General features: G+C 39.1%; 1 protein-coding gene across 4 annotated transcripts in view; it reads left to right on the top strand.

Moving 5' to 3' along the window:
- Positions 1 to 21,159, top strand: part of DYRK1A (dual specificity tyrosine phosphorylation regulated kinase 1A) — a 93,800-nt gene that overhangs the window by 34,554 nt on the left and 38,087 nt on the right. For 3 of the 4 annotated variants that reach the window (XM_065876014.1, XM_065876015.1, XM_065876016.1), the window contains exon 1: positions 17,864 to 18,064. In XM_065876014.1, the coding sequence (XP_065732086.1) occupies positions 17,945 to 18,064 (120 nt within the window). In that variant the 5' untranslated portion in view covers positions 17,864 to 17,944. Of the gene's footprint in view, positions 1 to 17,863; positions 18,065 to 21,159 lie in introns of those variants that run through there. The other variant, XM_065876012.1, reaches the window with a different exon arrangement.

Here is a 21,159-nt window from a genome sequence, read left to right on the forward strand (position 1 = left end):
GATTGGAAGTAGGCTTTTGACTATATCGTGATGGACACCTCCCATATATTTAGATAGATATGCTCAGGCACACCTCAGAGATACTGTGGGTTCGATTCCAGGCCACCACAATAAAGTGAATCACATGAAGTTTTTGGTTTCTCAGTGCATATAAAAGTTATGTTTACACTATACCGTCGTCTGTTAAGTGTTCAATAATAGCATTATGTCTTTTAAAAAAGTACATACCTTGATTTAAAAAATTCCAAAAAAACCCCAATTACAATAGTAACATCAGAGATCACTGATCACACATCACCATAACAAACGTAGTAATAATGAAAAAGTTCGGAATATTGCAAGAATTACGAAAATGTGACACAGAGACATGAAGTGAGCAAATGCTGTTGGAAAAATGGTGCCGATAGACTTGCTTGACTCGGGGTTGCCACAAACCTTCAGTTTGTAAAAATCACAATATTTGCGAAGTTCAATAAAGTGAAGCACAGTAGAACAAGGCACACCTGTAGTCGTGGTCCGATTGGGAAATGTGAACTCTTCTTGCTTTGGGGACAGTCGTATATTCCTGACGGAGGTATGCTCAGGCAAATATGATGATGTCAAGGCTGGAAGTGACAGGGGAGATGGTTGTTCATGGGTGTTCAACCTTTTTTCTGCCCAAGCATCCAGAGCAGGTTAACACCTGTCAAAACAGAGGCTTTCTAGGAAAATGCTTCAGAGATGGGGAAGAAAGGAGGGTGATGTGTATATTTTGAAGAAGCCCCAAATAGATGGTGATACTTCCTCTGTATGTGACGCAGTAGGGTATGTGACGGGGTAGGGCTGTTGGTACAGGTGGCATGTTTTCCCCAATGTCACGTAGTTAACCTCTGAATTTGGACCAGCACTGTGGGCTTCTCCTCCCCAGGCCAATTTTTGTTTTTCTCTGCCACACTCTTTTCCTTCTCCTTTTATTGTTTTTGTACCCTTTTCTCCTTTCTATTCTCAATAAAGGTTTAACTGTCATGTGCTTGATAGCATGAAAACTGCTGAGATGTACTAGGAAGCAGTCTTTGACCAAGTCATTACATTTAAGAACATGTGTTCATTCAACCTAGTGCCCTTTTCAGACTTTCTCGTTGTCACCACTGTTTCCTAAGTCTCCTAGGCTCAAAACCACTGAGCCATTTTTGAAACTAGCTTGTCTCTCATCTTCCATCTTTAAACAAGTTTTTAAGTCCTGTCATTTCTATCCCGTGGTGTCTCTTCATACATCCTCCTTTTTTTTCTCCAACATTAATCTCGTAAAGCCTCTCACAGTCCTTTGCTCGGACTGTTGAAATAAGCCCCTAATTGATCTCTGCTTGAGGTTTCTCTCTGTTTCAATCCGTATTACACATCAATTATGATAAGCTTAAATAATAGAACATCTATTGAGCACTTACCATGTGCCAGATATTGTTTAAAACAGCAGTCCCCAACCTTTTTGGCACTAGGGACCGATTTCGTGGAAGACAGTTTTTCCACGGATGCGGGGGACATGGTTCAGGTGGTAATGCAGCGATGGGGAGAGGCAGATGAAGCTTTGCTCGCTGGCCTGCCGCTCACCCGCGGCCGTGCGGCCCTGTTCCTAACAGGCTGCGGACCGATAATGGTCCGTGGCCTGGTGGTTAGGGACCCCTGGTTTAAAACATTGTCTTTAACTTTCATAATAGTCTTGAGGTTCAAGCACTGTTATTAACCCATTCTGCAGATGGAAAGGGAGGCAGAGATTGAATTATCCAGTCACTCAGTAGCTAGGTAGTAAGTGGCAAAATTGAATCCAGACACTCCAGAGTGTGTGTTTCTATAGTTGAAAACACAGCTGGAGTGGTGTCACTCCTGGCACCCTTTCTCTGGCACCCTCTTACCTATTTTACAAAATCCAAATCTCTTATCCTGGCAGAAAGACTCTTTGGTCCAGCCTGCCTTTCTATCTGTAACCTACTCCTCTGTCTATGTTCTCCAGCCAAACTTGAAGTGACATTTGCACCGCTGTCTGGAAGAGAAGTGGGAGTTGGTCGGGCAAAGTAGCGGAGTAAGGAGGGAGCGGAGGGTGCGCCTGGGAGAGCTGGGGCTGGAGCCCGAGGGAGGGCCTGCACAGGGTGAGGCTGCAGGTGAAGGTCGGTCTGGACTGTGGCCCACTTCCCGGTCTTGTCTTTTTCCACAGGACATTTTCGTGAGCTCTTCACAAGATTCATGGAGACTGAGAACTGGCTTTTTTAGGAAGGTACTTTTGTAAAGCTTGATGTGAAGTTTATCTGTTTTTCCTAGATTCCTTTTTAAATTCCCCTCTCTTCTGGCCACAGCCATCCATTTGGATGCATCCGTGCTGCATTTATTTTCACTTGAATTCAAGCAGGTTGTGCTTGGGAAGGACATTCTCAAGCAGGGTGCTCTTTCTCAGCCTCAATCTCTTTTCCCTGCTAGTTCAGTTTATCTTCACTCCTTGCAAGGGAAGACCTAGCAGTCTCGTCTTGTAGGAGGTGTTTCTCGTGTCTCTTGAGCACTTTCCCACTCTTTCTATCTTTGAGGCGTCCCCTGGTGAGGAGAGTGGACTGTGCAGAGCCTGGGTTGTGTTACCACTGACCAGCCATGAGCATGGGGCCACCACATTTAGGGCCCCTGTGCAGCTGCTGGACTTCAGTTTCTTTCTATGTAAAGTGTAACAGATGCTGTAATGATGCCACCTAATTCTTGGAGCTTTTGTGGATATGAGGCATACTGGAACCAAACTTGGCATGGAAGAAGGGTTTAATGAATGTTGTTACTATTTTTTACTTTTATTACTTTTTCTTTAGTTGTGAAAAACTATTGACAGAGCATTCTGGTAAAGGGTCATACAAACCTGCTTTATTCTTACTATTACTACTGAGGGTATTCTCTTTGGTTTAGAAAAATGTGCTTGTTTGAGAGGTAAATAATGAAATCTCATTGTTATTTACCTGTCGACTTACTTTTTGACTTCCAGTGGGTTTGGAAGTTTTCCCATATGCTTATTATTGGTTTGTGAGAATTGCATCTTTTGCCTTTTTTTGGGGTGTGGGGGCAGATCTTAGTGTTTTTAATTGTATCGTTAGAGAGCTTTATATATTTAAGGATATTGTATAACACTTTGGACAGTAACATTTTCCAGACTGTTTTCATTTGGCATGGAACTCAGATGCAGATTTTAAACACTTTTGCACAGTAGAAATGGAAGACGGAAAACTAATGATGAGCTCTAAAATGATGTATTTATTTGCTACATAAATATAGTTTTAATGAAGTGTTCCTTTTAAAAATATTATTACATTTTATAACCTCTGTGAACAGTTAACAGTTTGCTCAGTACTTAACTTTTAAAGTGTCTCTGGTCAGATAAATATCTTGCCTTTGGGGCATTTTGTAATGGAAAATCCCTGTATATATACAGTGTTCTAATTGGAATCACAAAGCCAAATGATTGCCTCATTGGATAATTTTAAGTGTTATGCTGCAATTCAATATAGGTACCCAACTAAGCACTTAACTAGATTTAAAAATATCTTGTATGTTTAACAGCTGTCTAGCTAGAACGAAAAAAGAGTGAGGAGAGGAGTTATGTGTATGTTCTCCTCTTTTCCACCTGGGATCAGAGAAGGAGAGAGTTTTAAAAGTGTTTTTTTCTTTCTCAGCTGCTGTTGCTGTGCCTGCTTTGGGAGAAGGCAGAGGCAAAGATGAGGGAACGTATGGGGCAACTTTCTTTCCAAAGAAACTTTATGTGCCTGAAACTTAGTAGCATCTCCAGACACTTGTTAAAGTGGCATGGTTGTGGCATAGCTGAAGTGATGGCAGCCTGTGGTAGGTGACATTTCCGCCTGTGTTGTATTCCTAGCGGCCTCTCTCTGTGTTCTGATTCTTCTTCCTGGAGGGGAAGGCAGCTAAGCAGGCAGTGTTCAGCTTTTTAATAGCTTCATAATATTTTAGCTTTTAGTTGTGTTGTAATATGTGGTTTCTCTTCCTTTTGTACTTCCAGGTTTCTGGAAGGCAACTGTAGTGTTTATGGGCCCTAGCAAAGTCGTGGTTCAAGAGATCTGAAGAAAAATCCTGGAATGGGGTTGGGGAGGGAGCATCTTTGGGTAATTCAGGTTTTATATGTATGAACATATTCATACATTATGTGTGTGTGTATGTATATACGTGTATATACTTTATGTGTGTGTATATATATGTATATATAAAACATTTAAAGTTTTTTTTAGATAAATAGTATTTTACTATGTTTTTGTATAGATTTTTTTAAAAAGGAAATAAATTAGAATCTAACCACCATTTATTAAAATGTGTCGTTTAAGCTCTAAACAGAGACTTTTGAGCACAACCTTTCCTTTCCTCTGGCAATGATCTGTGTAACATTTCAAATCCATGGCATTTTACAAAGGAAGGAATACTTTGTGTTTATGTGACTGGACAAGATGATGAACCATCTCATTTCATGTATGAGGAAACTGACTTATTTGTTACCATGCTGCATTTATGCAGGTGTTACAGCAAGCGAGAGGAAGTCTTAAATCCTAGTTCAGTGTATTTCTATGTAGCAAGCTTGAACTTTCCTGGTGTATTTCTCATTTTACCTGTTTTGTAAATGAATATGCTAAATTTGCCTGTTACAGAGGAATCTGAGATACGGAAAGCAGAGCTTCACAAAGGTGGTTATGAGCAGCTTGAGATCTACAGTTATCCCATCTGGATGGTTCCAGTGCTTTTCCTTAACTGTCCCACAGATGACTCTGACCTGAGAGGAGGTGAATGAAAACCCCCATCTTCCGACTGAAAATAGGAAGTGGCGTTCATTGAATGCACATGTCACGTTACTGCTGGTTAGGCTGACTTTAACTGTTTCATGCGTTGTCAACTACCGCTAACCCTGTCTCAGGTGATTGTATTTGCTAAACCATAAATAAGGGTATGTGTCATCTGACAAATACTAGTATGAGGGACAGCTGTCTGATAGCCTTGAGCTACATGATCACTGTCGTCCCTTCTCGTTGAAAGGCACGCTAGACTCTCAGATCTGGCTTACCGTCTAATTGAATGATGATAGTTCCTTAGCTTGCTTGAAAGAATTGTTTCTTGATTTTAACCAGTATAGTTTGTCAGTTTGAATGACTTACATCATTTTTGTAATACTTTCGGTATCGTTATTTATTTATGAAAGTTAAACTTACTGAAGGCCAGATGACTGCAGTGAACATGTGAATCCTTCAGTTAAACAAGCGTTTAGCATTTATACAAGCATTCTAGTCAGGACCCCAGTTATTTGCTCATTTTCTTTGTTATTAACCTGGATGCCTGGTAGAGCAACCAGCACTGTCCTGTGTAGATCTTCTAGATTCTTGAAAATACTTTTATTCTCACAGTGGTAGTAGATTTTTTTCTTTTTTTCGAATCTTGGTCTCCTTTAGCCTGATTAGTTACCTGTTGAATAAATCATGTTATTCTCATACTATGGCTAGAAAGAAATTTATGTAAATTAGGTCCTATATTTATAGGTGACACTGTTTCTGTACTGAGACACTGATATTGCCGGAAAAGGCTGCTGCAGCAGCTGTTGTCTCATTGCTGTTCCCTTGTGTTGAGAGCTGGATTTTGCTCGTTCAGAAGGCATCTTTTTTCTGTCCCTCTGCAGGGCTGTCCGGTGAAACAGCATCTAAAATTAAACCATCAGAAACAAGTTTGCTTTTTGTTTCCCAAAAGGACTGGAGTAGGGTTGGGTGGATGGGTTAGAGGCTATACAACTTTGAAACAGTTATGAGCCAACAAGGATCATGCAGCTACCATCATGAAGATAAACCGTTTTTTTAATCGTATTTCCCTCAAACTTAATTTGCCTCAAAAGCGTGTTTGTGAACATTTTGTTCAAGTGGCCATTATTTTGGTTGCTGTGTTAAGTGTGTTGCTTTCTTTAGCATGTAATTTTTCCAGTAAAATTTTAGTTTTAAGTTTTAGAAAAGTTTTGTTGAAGTCATTTACAATCAGTTACCAGTTAATCATACCTAAAATTCAGCAGCTTGTATGCTTGATTTATTGTAACATAGTAATCTTTTGTGTTGGCATTTCTAAATCTTCTCCTAATGGCAGATTCATATTTATAAATTTGTAAATGTCTGTGCTCGTTCTGTACTGTACAGTGATTGGTTAGGCAGCAGTTACAGCATGTCTACTGAATGTTGAGCACTGTTCTAAGTCCTAGGGATTCAGTAGTGTACAAAGCTGGAGGAGGGCAGGGGGAGTGTCCGTTTCAGTAACATTATTGCACTGGGAGGTGGACTGGCTTCTCATCCATATCAGTCACTAAGTAGCTACCAGGCCAAGGAAGAAAATCACTGATCTTCATTTTCTTCAAGTGGTTGGAATTGATCCCTTGAAAGGTTTAATCTCGCTTCTAAAATTTCTCTACGGAAATTGTGTATGTTTACTTGTCTTTTGTTTCAGCCCCACCCCCCCATTCCTAAAAATTAAGGGCTCAAAGGCTGCTTGGCACCTTGTTTCCTACTAAAGGGGGAAATTTTTTATTTAGATGGGCTTATGACTGATTAAACATTTTAATTTAATGGACAGTATAAGAAAAAAGGGATTTCTTTTTTTCCACTTGGAATTTTTTCATAGCTGCTGATAACCCATAAAATAACCAGGTAGTATTATCTGTTTTATTTATTTTTTTCTATTTAAACATATTTTATAATTTTAGAATATTGAGAGAAATATAAATTTACCCATATTATGTATTATATATACTATGTACAGTATAATAATTATAGAGTCTGGCAGCTGTCTCTTGAGTGATTATTTTAATCCTTTTTGTGTTCCAGATGCTATTATTAAAAATAAGTGCTTGACATTTTACTTCAGCTATAAGAATTTGGTTTGCCGTTAGTAACTGAAAGGGTAAAGGACCGTTTACTGTCTTACTTAGGGTTAATTAAGATTTTCTGTGATCTAGTTGAGGATAATCCGTCCATCTGTCCATCCATCCATCCATCCATCCAGTCTTTCTCAGTGGTTGCTTGAGGGCTTACCACATGCATCCTTAAGTTATAGTGTCTTGTACTCTAGGCATGTGGGCTTCAGTAGTTGTGGCACACGAGCTCTGTAGTTGTGGCTCGCGGGCTCTAGAGCGCAGGCTCAGCAGTTGTGGCGTACCGGCTTAGTTGCTCCGCGGCATGTGGGATCTTCCCGGACCAGGGCTCGAACCCGTGTCCCCTGCATTGGCAGGTGGATTCTTAACCACTGCACCACCAGGGAAGCCCTGTTTCTTTGTTTTTAAATTGGCTGATTTTTCCCCCCCTTCCACAGTGTCTAGTCTCCTATTTAGTCCATTTAGTGAATTTTTCACTTCAATTATTTTTCATTTCTAGAATTTCTTTTTGGTTCCTATTTATGTTTTCCATTTATCTGTTAAGATTTGCTGTTTGTTCTTTTATTTTGTCCGTAATTTCCTTTATATTTTAAAAGATTTCTAATCTATTTTTTGTCTGCTCATTTCACTATTTCTGTCATTTCTGGGTCTATTAATGAGGTATTTTCTTCCTGAATACAGATCTCCTTTTCCTGCTTCTTTGTGTGCCTAGTGATTTTTGACTGGATATGGGCGTTAAGAATGCTAGGCTGTTGAGCAACTGGGTTTTGTTGCCCTCCTTTTAAGAAGTGTTGAATTCTGTCCTGGTGGGCTGTTAGCTTACTTGTTGGTCATCTTGATCCTTTGAGGTTTGTTTCAGTCTCTGTTACAAGTGGAAGGCTGCCTTTTATAGGGCCAGTATAGCTTTCCTCCTAAAGTGTGGATTTTCTGGGGTCTCTGTTGAATGTCTGTGATGTTTGTCGCGGTTTCTCCACCCTAAGTGATTAGAACACTTAACTGTCTCCCAGTCCGGGGCGAGTTCTAGTAGTTGTTCAGCTTTCAGCTCCCTGCTGTTGCTCTTTGCGTGGCCTCGCGGACCTTCACCTGACGGTTATGCAGCTTAGTATTGGGCCACACGGTCAAGGGCATCCCCGGGTACAGATGGATGGAGCTCCTTCTCTGCGCAACTCGCTTATTTCTACTGCCTGCCCCACAGACTCCAGCTAGCTCAGCAGCCTCGAACTCTCATCTCTGTCTCCTCAGTTCAGTAAGACCCCTGTGTTCTGTCTGGGCCCCTCCCTGCACTGCACTCTGGAAATTGTCTCCAGATGGAAAGCCAGGGTGGCTATGGGGCTCACCGAGTTTGTTTCCCTTCTCTCGGTGATCACTAGGCACACGAAGAAGCTGTTCTGTGCGGCCTGTTGTCCAGTGTCTGAAAACAGTCATTTCATCTGTTTTGACTAGCTTCGTAGTGGTTTGTTGTGAGTGAGGTAGTTCGGTACCAGGTGCTCTAAAATGGTCAGAAGTGGAAGTCTGATGTTATAGGCTTTAAAGAGAAATATTTTTATTCCTATACCATTGTTACTTTTAACAATTTAATGCACAGATTTACTTAACATCTCATATTGATAAACCGAGCATTTGTTTAGGTCTTATATGAGCAACTTCATCCTGTTTGTAGACAATTGAATATGCTGTTTTGGCTATTAGGTTAAAGTGTGTGTGTGTGTGTGTGTGTGTGTGTGTGTGTGTGTGTGTACACATGTACACATGCATTCTGTGGTGATACATATTGGCCACTAACTAGAGGGTAATAAGAAATCAGTTCATTTGTTTTTAAAATTAGATAATTTATAGAATCATAACATAGTTTCACCTTAATGTATATTTATTTAACACCTGTGGAGGCAGGCACTGTCATGTGCTTGGGATATAAAAGTGAGTAAGAGAAATTGACTGTCAGCAATAGATGTAGCCTGTGCTGTGATTAGACTGTTCTTTACTTCTGGCTCATGAGCCCCGATTTTATTTATTTATTTATATATTTATATTTTTATTTATGGCTGTGTTGAGTCTTTGTTGCTGCGTGCGGGCTTTCTCTAGTTGCAGCGAGCGGGGGCTACTCTTCGTTGTGGTGTGCGGGCTTCTCACTGTGGTGGCTTCTCTTGTTACAGAGCACAGGCTGTAGGTGCACGGGCTTCAGTAGTTGCGGCACGCGGGCTCTAGAGCGCAGGCTCAGTAGTTGTGGCGCACGGGCATAGCCGCTCCGCGGCATGTGGGATCTTCCCGGACCAGGGCTCAAACCCATGTCCCCTGCATTGGCAGGCGGATTCTTAACCACTGTGGCATTTTAAAAATACTTCTTTCATCCTTACCCCCTTCAGCTTTCTCCCTCCCTTTTTGAACCATTTCTTCACCTTCTAAATATTCCTGATGGATTCAGTTCATTCTTTCACCGAACAAGTATTTATTGAATGCAGGCCACGTCCCAGGCACTGTTCTTAGTACTAATGATATCTTACTCGTGGACTTCCATTCAGTTACCCTCTTAATTTGTATTTTTCTTGCCAGCCATCATTAAAAGTGCAACTGGCTACTCCTTTAACGTTTTTCTTCTCTTTTGCTATGGGTATATATTGTTGCTAGGGACCTTGGAGGTTTCTTCCCACTTAAGCTTGGTTGCCTTTCTGTCATTTCTTAGGGGATTCTGTCTCAGAAACTTGGCTTCGTAAAAGTTTCTGCATTTGAATGTCTTAGTTTTAATTAACTTGAATTATTCTCATTTTTCTTTGTTCTTTAATATTGTTCTGTCTCTTTAAAATCTAATGTGGATTAATACTGTCACAAGGATGGTCTCCTATCAGTATATTAATAAAAAAAAAATTCAAGTTAGTTACAAGTGACGCTACATGTGGGTCTTATATCAGAGATAAATGATTGTTATTTTCACTCAGGGTCTTCTCCCAGGCTTTTCTGTTTGGTATTTCCTCTGTGTCTACTTCTGCCTCTGTCTTGCCGTCTCTCAGTCTCTGAGATCTGTTCATGGAATGTTTCTCTCTAGAATCAATGCTAATCTCTACTAGTGTTATGGTCTCTAGTTGTTAAAGTTTAGAACATAGTGAGGAAGCTGCTTCATTTTAAAAAATTTATTCATTTATTTATTATTTAGTTATTTTTGGCTGTGTTGGGTCTTCGTTTCTGCGCGAGGGCTTTCTCCAGTTGCAGCAAGCGGGGACCACTCTTCATTGCGGTGCGTGGGCCTCTCACTGTCGCAGCCTCTCGTTGCAGAGCGCAGGCTCCAGACACGCAGGCTCAGTAGTAGTGGCTCACGGGCCCAGTTGCTCCGCGGCATGTGGGATCTTCCCAGACCAGTGCTCGAACCCGTGTCCCCTGCATTGGCAGGCAGATTCTCAACCACTGCGCCACCAAGGAAGCCCGCTGCTTCATTTTTAAGTAAACTATTTACCAACATTTTTATGAACTTTTAAAATTTATGAAGATATGCTTATGGTTTAAAAGATCCATAGAGTTCAGAAGGATATAAAAAATGAAGACAGGACCTTACATGCATCCTTTTCTCTTCTCCAACTTGCCTTTTATACTATTTGGCAGCAATTTAAAATATTACATTGGAGTTGAACTCCAAGAAATGATTTTGAAGCAGAAACTAACACACCATTGTAAAGCAATTATACTCCAATAAAGATATTTAAAAAAAATAATTTTGAATTAAGTTTTATAAGTTTATCATTAAATTAAAATATCTGCTATTGCAACATGTATTTATGATACATTCTTGGGCTAAAATATTTTTAATTTAGTTGAATAAGGGTTATATATAATATGGCAGATACAGGTTAAACCATATGTAATTGCTGTTTTGTAGGCCAAAGGAGGTCTAATATCAGCAATTTCATATAGTTCAGCCTAATTCTTTATCATCGTCTCTGTTATAGGATGAACTGAGTCTGTTTCCTCATTAACATTCAGATTTAAAAAGGAAGATGGGAGCTTCCCTGGTGGCGCAGTGGTTGAGAGTCTGCCTGCCGATGCAGGGGACACGGGTTCGTGCCCTGGTCCGGGAAGATCCCACATGCCGCGGAGCGGCTGGGCCCATGAGCCGTGGCTGCTGAGCCAGCGCGTCCGGAGCCTGTGCTCCGCAATGGGAGAGGCCACAACGGCATGAGGCCCTTGTACTGCAAAAAAAAAAAAAAAAAAAAAGGAAGATGGAAACTTTAGAAAGAATAAAAACCATGGTGATTTGCTTAATTATAAAATCAAGTTGACAAGAAATTCCCATATTAGTTTGTCTTCTTGGAGTCTTATTATAGGAGAGGAATGAATGAGTGAATACCTTAAATACTTTCTGGCATTGTGGGAGGAAACTAAACTTGAGTCTCTTTCTGGATTTCACACGCAGCAGTTGAGCTAAGAAAGGAGGCAGTGAGCATGTGGCAGACACCACCTATACACCAGGCCTTAGTGCTAGAAGCTTAATCTTCCTTTCACTTCGCTAAGTAACTGGTAGTGTTACTAAGTGATTATAATAGATTTTATAGTAAACAGATGGTATTGTAAATAGCTTTAAAAAAAAAATCCCACAGGGATTTCCCTGGTGGCGCAGTGGTTAAGAATCTGCCTGCCGATGCAGGGGACACAGGTTCGAGCCCTGGTCCTGGAAGATCCTACAGGCCACGGAGCAACTAAGCCCATGCGCCACAACTACTGAGCCTCTGTGTCTGGACTACTGAAGCTCACGCGCCTAGACCCCGTTCTCCGCAACAAAAGAAGCCACCGCAATGAGAAGCCTGTGCACCGCGACAAAGAGTAGCCCCCGCTCGCCGCAACTAGAGAAAGCCCACGCTCAGCAGTGAAGACCCAGTGCAGCCAAAAAACATCCCACAAGTGAAAAACATAGTTGTTTCTTGTTGACCCACATTTAGATTACCTGCAGCAAATTTTAAAGGAAAATCAGATTCTTTGTCACCTACCATACCACTCTTAGGATGGGAATGTGTTTTAGTCTTTAAAAGAAAAACAACCTACAAACCCCAAAATGTGGGGGGAAAAGCCTTACGGTGTATTGTGTAGTCAGAATATAGCCTGTTTTTGGACTCTGTGCTACTTGCATTAGTTGGAAGGTAGCTTTCTTAAGATGAGCAGTTAAATTTTTTTATGTTATTCAAAGCAGCATTGGCATCATTTGGTGGCTTGTTAGACTCTCAAGCCCTACTCTAGATCTACTGAGTCAGTCTGCAGTTTTAACAAGATTCAAAGGCAATTTGTAAGCACGTTAAAGTTTGAGACTCACTGTTACAGATCTTGGGTGGCATTGTCACCCCCACAAAACAATGCCTTAGTTACCCCTCAGTGAGTGCTTGTTGAATTTAGTGCATGTAATTGACTAGATCTAGATTCAGAAAATGAAACAAGTATTTTAGGAGGATAGTTGTAACAGTAATAATCAAGCAGCAGCTATCCAGTTCATTGTATTTCTTTCATGGCTGTCTGGATATCAAAAAGTTATTGATCCGTCACCCAAAATGTATTCTTGAGTCTGATTCTACTGGTGCTGGATGATTAGTCACTGTCTTGTGATTGTGTGTTTGTGGTGTGTGTGTGTGTGTGTATGTGTACATACGCAAGTCAACAATAGTATACAAATTAAAGGAGTAATTAGATTTTGGTGAGTCAAGGATATATAATCCATATTGTAATGTATAAGATAACTTAAAAAAAATAATCTGCGTGCAAGGAGGGCATATAAAGTTTAATCCAGCAGAAGGTAAGAAAGGAACATAAAACAGTTGGAATAAGTATAGAAAGGTTATTAGTGTTCATACATGAATTAAACCCAACTACATACTGTTTAACAAGAAACAAACCTAAAATATAAGGAAACAAAGGTTGAAAGTAAAAGGATGAACAAAAGACATACCATGCGAAGATTAAGAGGTAGGCTTGGTGTAGTCATGCTAATGTCAGACAAGGTGAAAAGCATTATTGGAAACAAACAGGGGCAGTTTTTAATGATAAAAGGTCTTATTCATCAGGAAGGTATAAAAACTTTCAATTTATGTAATGCAGTACATGACCTAAATGGGAGATTTTTAATATACCTCTCTGGCTAACCGATGGAGTAAGATAAGTACAGAAATAGAAAATACAAGTAAAAGAGGAATACTTAATAAAATTAATAAACCTTTGATTAGACTGATCACAAAGAAGAAAAGAGAAGGACTTTTTAACCAATCTTGGGTGAAGGGGCTGTCACTACAGTTATGTCTACATTGATCGAAAAGCTTATAAGAGAGGGTATTATGAGGAAGTTGATAACGATGCATTTGAAATTTAGACAAAGTAAACATAGTATTGGAAACATATAGCCTACCAAAATAGACGCACCAGAAAATGTAAAATCTGAATAGTCATAGTTAAGAAATTTAATTGAAAAACCTACCCACAAGGAAAGCTGCACATCCAGATGATGTCACCAGTGAATTTACTACAAACGGATAATCATGACCAAATTGTATTCCAGGAATGCCGCAGTTGATTTAACATTCATAGACCAATCAGTGTATTTCACCACATTAACTAAATAAATAAGAAAACGCATGTCATTTCAGTGGAGTTCAGAAAAAGCATTTAATAAAATTCAGCATCAGTTCATGAGAAAAAGGTTTTAGCACACTGGGGCTAGAAGGGAACTTCGTTAACCTGGGAGTGGTTATCAGTTATATACCTAGAGCAACCACAATACTGGAGAAACACAGAAAGCTTTCCTTCTGAGATTGGGTGTGAGACAGCAGAACCTGTACCTCCTCCTCTAATCACCGCTGTACTGAAGGTGGCAGCAAGTAGAATAAGGCAAAGTGAAGAATAAAGATTGGGAAGGGGGAAAAAGAAGACTGTTCAAGTGCCTGGTTGTGCTAGTAGCTACTTACTAGACAGTGCAGATAAATCCATCATTGCAGAACTTTCTGTTGGACAGCGCTGTTCCAGACAATGCAGTTTCAACCAAAATCCCAGCATGCGTTTGTCTTGGTGAATTTGATGAGCTAATTCTAAAACATAGACACAAAGAGGGCTAAGAATAGCCAAAACATTCTTGTAGAAGAAAAAAATTCTTTACTACATGAGAGCTTTTCATGAGAGCTTTTCTGAAGCTCTCATAATTTAGACAATATTTGGTTCTTACACAAAGATGTAAGAAATCTAGGTAAGTCTTTATCCAGCATAAGAGAATAAAGAATCCGAAAACAGATCCAAGTATGTATGAGTATGTGATTTTTGATAAAGTTGACATTACAGGGCATTGGGGAAACTTTCCTTTTAATAATTGGTTCTGGGTTAACTGGATGTCTATTTTGGGGGGAAATGAAACTTGATTGCTATCGGAAACACAAATCAGATCCAAGAGCACTGCCCATCTTTAGATGTGAATGGTAAAACCCAACTTCTGGAAGATAACATAGAATTTCTTCATGACTTTGGTATAAAGGAAAGATTTCTTAAACAGAGACACCAAAAGTACTAATTTTAAACCAAAAGTTGGTAACATTAAGAGATTGTGTTCATCAAAAAATACCATTAAGGGACTTCCCTGGTGGTGCAGTGGTTAAGAATCCACCTGCCAATGCAGAGGACATGGGTTTGAGCCCTGGTCCGGGAAGATCCCACATGCTGCAGAGCAACTAAGCCCACGAGCCACAACTACTGAGCCCGTGAGCCACAACTGCTGAAGCCCATGCTCTGCAACAAGAGGAGCCACCGCAATGAGAAGCCCATGCACCGCAATGAAGAGTAGCCCCCGCTTGCTGCAACTAGAGAAAGCCCGTGCACAGCAACAAAGACCCAACACAGCCAAAAAATAAATAAAATAAATTAGTTAATTTAAGAAATACCATTAAGAGAGTAACAGTGTAAACCATCTATAACCAATAAGGGGCTTATATCCAAAATATGTTAAAAAATCTAATTGTTTTTGGCTTTAGATATTTGTAAGAAAAAGACTGTTGATAGAAAAATTGAAAAACAGTCTGAATGGGCATTTCACCTAAGTGGATACCCAAGTGGCTGATAAATGAAAAGATGCTCATAGTCACGAGGAAAATACACATTAAAATCACAGTGGAGTACACACCTACTGCAGTGGCTGAAATTAGAAATACTGATGGTTCCAAGTGTCAGCGAAGGAATGGAGCACAGGGAATTTTCATAAACTACTAGGGAAGAAATAGGTTGATTAAACAAAAAACTGGAAAAAAACCAACAGAACAGCATCTCTGTATATACTGAAAATCACTTAAGAATCTTCCTAGTGGCAGTATGCGTAATAGCTCTGAACTGGAAATAATCCCATGTCAATCAAAAGTAGGGTGGATAAAGTAATGATGATGAACAAGCTACAGCTCATAAGCCTAACATTAAGCAAACAAATTCATTTATATAAAGTTAAAACGAATCTGTTTTTGGAGGTCAAGATACTAGTGACTTTTAGGGATGAGGGAGTTAGGTATTGATCGGGAGGCGTCGTAGAGTAGTGGTGCGGGGTTTCTGGAATGATGGCAAGTTTTATTTTTCTTGTCCCACAGGTTCAATTGATGATAATTAAGCTATATACTAATGACTTTTTTCTATGTATTATAACAAATAAGTTTAAACACAATATGTAATAATGACATTGATGATAGAAACAGAAGCTTGTATTTTTTAAAAAGTGCATGTTATGTACCAGGTTCTATTCTGCATGTCAACTTGTGGTATCTCGTTTAAACTTTATAACAATCCGAAAGGAACAGGGTTAGTGTAATAATACCTCTGCTATAGGTAGGGAAACTAGGACCCAGAATGGTTAAGTCGTTTGCCATTCAGAGCCTTAGTCTTTTTACTATTTATTTATAAAAGTTATTTATAGATCAAGGACCCCAATTCTTTTCATATACATTTATATTTATATTCCTTCCCAGTCTTTTGTGTTTTTAACATGCAGATTTCACACACACACACACACACAGTTATTTGACAGGTTTCCAATTTTTTGCTGTTGTAAACAATACCAAAATAAACATTCTTCCCTTACTATTTTTGTGCACATCATTTATTATTTCCTTAGGATACATTTTTTTTTCACTGAACAAAGTCGCTCTATGGAATTGGATTAACTGAATGTATTTTTAAATTATGAATAATGAAATGTTTAGAGAAGTTATCCCATCTATCATCGTAGGAACATTGTACTTATCCAGCAGATATTTATGAATCATATACTCTGGGTCAGTAAGGACTGCACGCTGTAATGGAGGGAGATAGAAGCTAAGGTCTAAAAACAACGCTAAGTAGGGGGTGAAGACTTGAGATTTGCGCCTTAGAAAGGTCACTCTAGCCATCTTATTGAAGAAATGCGGAGTTGCACATGGGCAAAGTAAAGAGAGAGAGATCTGTTAGGAATCTATTTTAGCCATCTAAGTGAGGCATGGGGTTATGGAAATGAAAAGAGGAGACTGAGCGTTCTATGGGAAGTAGAATCAGTGAGATTGGGCTTCCATTTGCACAAGGCCGTCTGTGGAGGAAACGAACTCGAACGTGACTCTCAGAGCTTTGATTCTGGTTGACTGGGTAGAAGACAGTGGCGTAGTGGCGTTTGCTGTGTAGGATATAGAAGTGGAACTTATATTTTTGGGGGGGAATTGAGCTTTGTTCTCTTTAGTGTGCAGAATCTGTGCAACATTCAGGTAGAGATTGTATGCTCCAGAAGAAGGGTACTCGCCCCATCTTCCTTCCCCATCTACTGTACCGTGCAGTAATTGCAGTTGATATTAAGCCATCTACTAATTGCCGGAGCCGTTCTGAGAACTTTACATGTATTAAAGCACTTAACCTTCACCACAGCTGTTTGAGGTAGATATTATTATCATTATCAGGAAATTAGGTGTGCAAGGCCACACAGCTGGTAAGCGTGAAGCTGAAATTTCAAACTACAGCAGCCTGGCTAGGAATCTGTGGTCTTCACTTTGGGGCCAGCGCCGTTGTGTGTTTCAAAACAAGCTGACTTTAGAAAAATTACTCTCGTGCTGAACAGTGTAGTGTGTTGTGTGGTGAGAGTTTGCTGGTTTACTCAGGAAGACGGGCACATGTATTCTGGGCCAGTGTTGGTTGACCAGGGTTTTGTGCTTTGTTTTCTGGCTTTAGTCTGTGATTGCAAATTTGCAGATTTGGTTGAATGTAAGAAGAAAAGCCTTTTTCTTTTCCTAAAGAAAAATTAACTTTTATTAGCTAGCTACCAAATACTTTTAGGACCAAAATGTTAATTTTCCATTTCTACTATGAAAATCATGACCATGGTCCCAGCCTTCCTGTGGGATAATAATTGATTGTTTGTTTTTGTGGCAAGCTTGCCTGGTCTAGGCTCTCTTAGGACTGTGTCAGAAGAGTCCAGAGGAATACAGCCTGTGAATTTGTTTCCATGTATTGTGCGCTCAACTTTTAATTACCTGTGTCAGTGGTGAGCACCATTAGGACACATTTTTCACCTGGTTTGGGGGATGCTAGGGCTGTTGATTGCCATACACCTGACAAAGCGGCATCTTGGCAGTTTTCCTTTGAATTGATTTTTGAAGAGCTGATCCACTGAACAGGCCCTTTACAGGAATTCAGAGATTACTTTTGCAACTTGTGGTTCTCAATTGATGCAAATCTCATGTAAAAATAAGTATGAAAGGTTGTTTCCATTGCTTTACAAAAAGATTTACTTAAGATTTTCTCTTAAAACAGACTTGTAGATATTCATTTAAATCACTATTATATTTTATACTGTTTATTGTACAACAGTTGTGTTGAGTGTCATACCCGTGTTTGCAGTTTTAAAGGTTTTTAATATTATTGAACATCCTAAAGTCCTTATTTAAAGAACTATCAGATAAGTCAAAAGATACAAACATTGGGATATGAATGCATCCTATAAACCTCACTTATTATCTTCTCGTAGGAGGAGAGACTTCAGCATGCAAACCTTCATCTGTTCGGCTTGCACCGTCATTTTCATTCCATGCTGCTGGCCTTCAGATGGCTGGACAGATGCCCCATTCACATCAGTACAGTGACCGTCGCCAGCCAAACATAAGTGACCAACAGGTTTCTGCCTTATCTTATTCTGACCAGATTCAGCAGCCTCTAACTAACCAGGTAAGTTTATGACATATCAGAAATGATTTGTTGGGATGGTAATTTATTCATTAAAATGGTAAAGTAGTAAATAGGCAGAATGCCTTAATGGTTTTCAGTTTACATGTCACATGGGATTCCGGGTTGACGGAATATGATATTAAGGAGTTTGCGTTTAAGAGTTTGTTGGTTTTTTTGGTTTTTTCTATGTATTTCACTTTAATTAGAAAAACACTTATAAACATAACCACATTCTCTCATTCTGCGATGGGGGAAAAGTTACTTCTAAAGAATATTAGTTAAAATAAAAGAACTTAAACCTTATTTTTATGGGAAGGCGGTTAAGTAGAAAAATATAAGTTATAGGAAAACAAGTCGGATTCCATTATAGGAAACTTAAAGAGGTGATTCTACACTGTTATAAACTACTTTAGTACACATTTATAAAAATAAATATGAAACTCCTTAAAATTAAAAAGAAAAAAATGTAAATCAATCATGCTGCTCATTCTAATATTCAGACTGGAGATTCAGCAGTTTTCCGTAAGACGGATAGTGTAAAGTGAATAAATGCTGAAATCTCTTGATGTACATACACATATGCATGTGTGTATGTGTGTATTTTTAATATCTTCCTGAATTTAACTGCGTCCACCATGTTGATTTTTGATTTCGGGAGTTTTTTTTTTTTTTTTACTAGCTATAGTTGTGGTAAAGTTTCTTTCTCCACTGAGACTGTGTGTGATGAGTGCTGAAAATGGCTGTTTTTCCATGTATTCAGGAATTTGGTTTGTCACTGTTTAGGTCTTTCAATATGAACAAAAACAGAAAATTTCAAAGTATTTCTTATACTGGATTATTTGAAGGAAATGTGTTTTCTCTAATTCAGTAATACCTGGTTTTAATGAGCTGTTGGCTACAGTTAAGTAACATCATTATTTGAGGACACCCTTGTATATGTTATAATAAGATCTTGTGAATAGTTGAACTGACTTTACATTTATAAAATTATATAGCATGTGAATAACATTCACAGTTAAATAGTAAGATAAATTATGACAGGACATAAGAATTTGTTTTATGCAGTAAATGGAGAAGTTGTATGTTTGAGAATTGGAGCAGTTGGTCAGAATTGGAAAGTGTTTAATTGTGTACCAGAAGAAAATTCTCTGGACATCCAAAAAGTAGTAATAGCACAGTCTTTGCACTGTACTTTTAAGAAACAAAGTATGTTTGGATTCATTTTCCCGCTTGTTCAAAAGCAGCCTATCAGGTAGGGTGTCTGTTTTTAGTCTGTTTTTACAGCTGAAGGGATTGAGCTCCCATTTGTGACTTCTCTAAGTATGTAGGCAGTAGACTCTGGGGCCCAGCCCAGGCTTCTTTCTTCTTAGATACAGTGCTTTTTCAGTTGTAACACCTGGCATCTAAGGAGGGCTAGGGAAAAAAATCCAGTCCTCTCAAGTTATTTTATGTTTGTATTATTGTCGTAGGTAATTTAGTTAACAAAGTACCTATTTTTAGATACAGCTAACATCTTATTTGAGGGTTATTTTCAAATAAAAGATAAGTTACTTAGTATTTCCATTGTAAGCTGTAAAATATTTTAAAAGATTCATATGATGTAAAAAGACTGTCTTTTAAGTAATAGTATTCAGCCAGATACTTCTGCCAAACTCCAGAAATTTTGGAACCTTAATAAGGCAGTCAGATTAAAAGCTTACTTATAACTGAAGTGTGAAGCACTGAAACTGTGCACTGATGTGGCGTGGTCTGCCAGTCATAAGACATGGGCTCCAGGTCTTGACTCATGATCTGGTGTGTGACTTGAGTCAGGTCACATGGACCCTTCTCTCTGTTCCTTGAATGTAAGATTGAGACCTTAGACTAGACCCTCCAGAAGAGTACTCTCTAGCTCTAAACTTCTGTAATTTCATTATTCAGTTTCCATAATCATCCTATCCAGTGCCTTTTACGTAAGGTTTATTGTACAAGTAAATTGAAAGGAGATAACGTTTTATTTCTGGTAGTTAATCTTTCTTGTGTGTGTTTCATGTGAGTTTAAATACAGTTTTGTTCAAAAGATAAATGAAGTAAAAGCAAATGTAGAAAAGTATGATTGATGTTCAGAATGCTGAGTCTCTCTGGGCTGTTAACAGTTTTCACAGTACCTTTCATGGTTCTTAAGCTATGTACTCTGGATATGTGTTACATATGCTATTCAACTTTATTAATAGCTCTCAAAATAGTAAGAATGGCAGGACATGGTGTTTCTCATTCTCCACTGTATATATGAAAATATGAGGTAAACATAAATAAAATGGGTGGAATAGGTATTATTAAACTAGAAAACAATTTTTAAATAAAGTCCTGGTACTTAACACTATGGAATCTTTTCAAGAAAAAAAGATTGTTTTAGCTCTTGTAACTTCTCTAAGCAGGAGGTGTGAACTACTGCCTTTTTTTTTTTTTTTTTTGGCTTTGTGATCTGTGTCATCATCACACAGAAAGGTCAAGAGATAGGAGCGTTGGGGATGTGACTTTTTTTTGGCTCCCGGAGCCTTAAGGCTGAGGTGGCAGGAGAATAGCTCAACAACTTTGCCTTTTCAGCAAGGGCGTTGGGGGCGGTGTGGAGGCCGTGGTGGGACTGGCTACCTGCAGTGGCTCAGGGAGCCCCTGGGTCCTCTGAACGCTGTGGGACTTCTGCCCGGCTGCGCAAGGGAAGGAGGGAGCTTGCTATGTTACGTTCTCCTGACTGTGTGACCATAAGAAGTTGGAAGTGGACAAAGTGTCAAATGCTTAGGGCTAGCTTGAGTCTTAGTATATAGATTTGTCACTGAGTGTGTATTTGGACAAGTTAATTTTCTAATTCTGGACTGGTGCTTATGGCACCACAATAATGAAAAACAGAAAGTTTGGTTGCCTAACATGAAATCACAATGAAAGTTTGTGAAGGAAGAGTTGTTTAGTTTGTCGAAATTAATTTGTTCTTTCCATATATTTTGAGTGCCTAGCCTGCACAAGGCACTATTTGAAGCACTGAAATACAGCCTGATCTAAAGGCCAGTTTTTTGTGGGTGGAATTCATCTGGTTTATATATACAGATGCCCCTGAAATA

Source organism: Phocoena phocoena, chromosome 4 (assembly GCF_963924675.1).
Source record: "Phocoena phocoena chromosome 4, mPhoPho1.1, whole genome shotgun sequence".
Classification (NCBI taxonomy): Eukaryota; Metazoa; Chordata; class Mammalia; order Artiodactyla; family Phocoenidae; genus Phocoena; species Phocoena phocoena.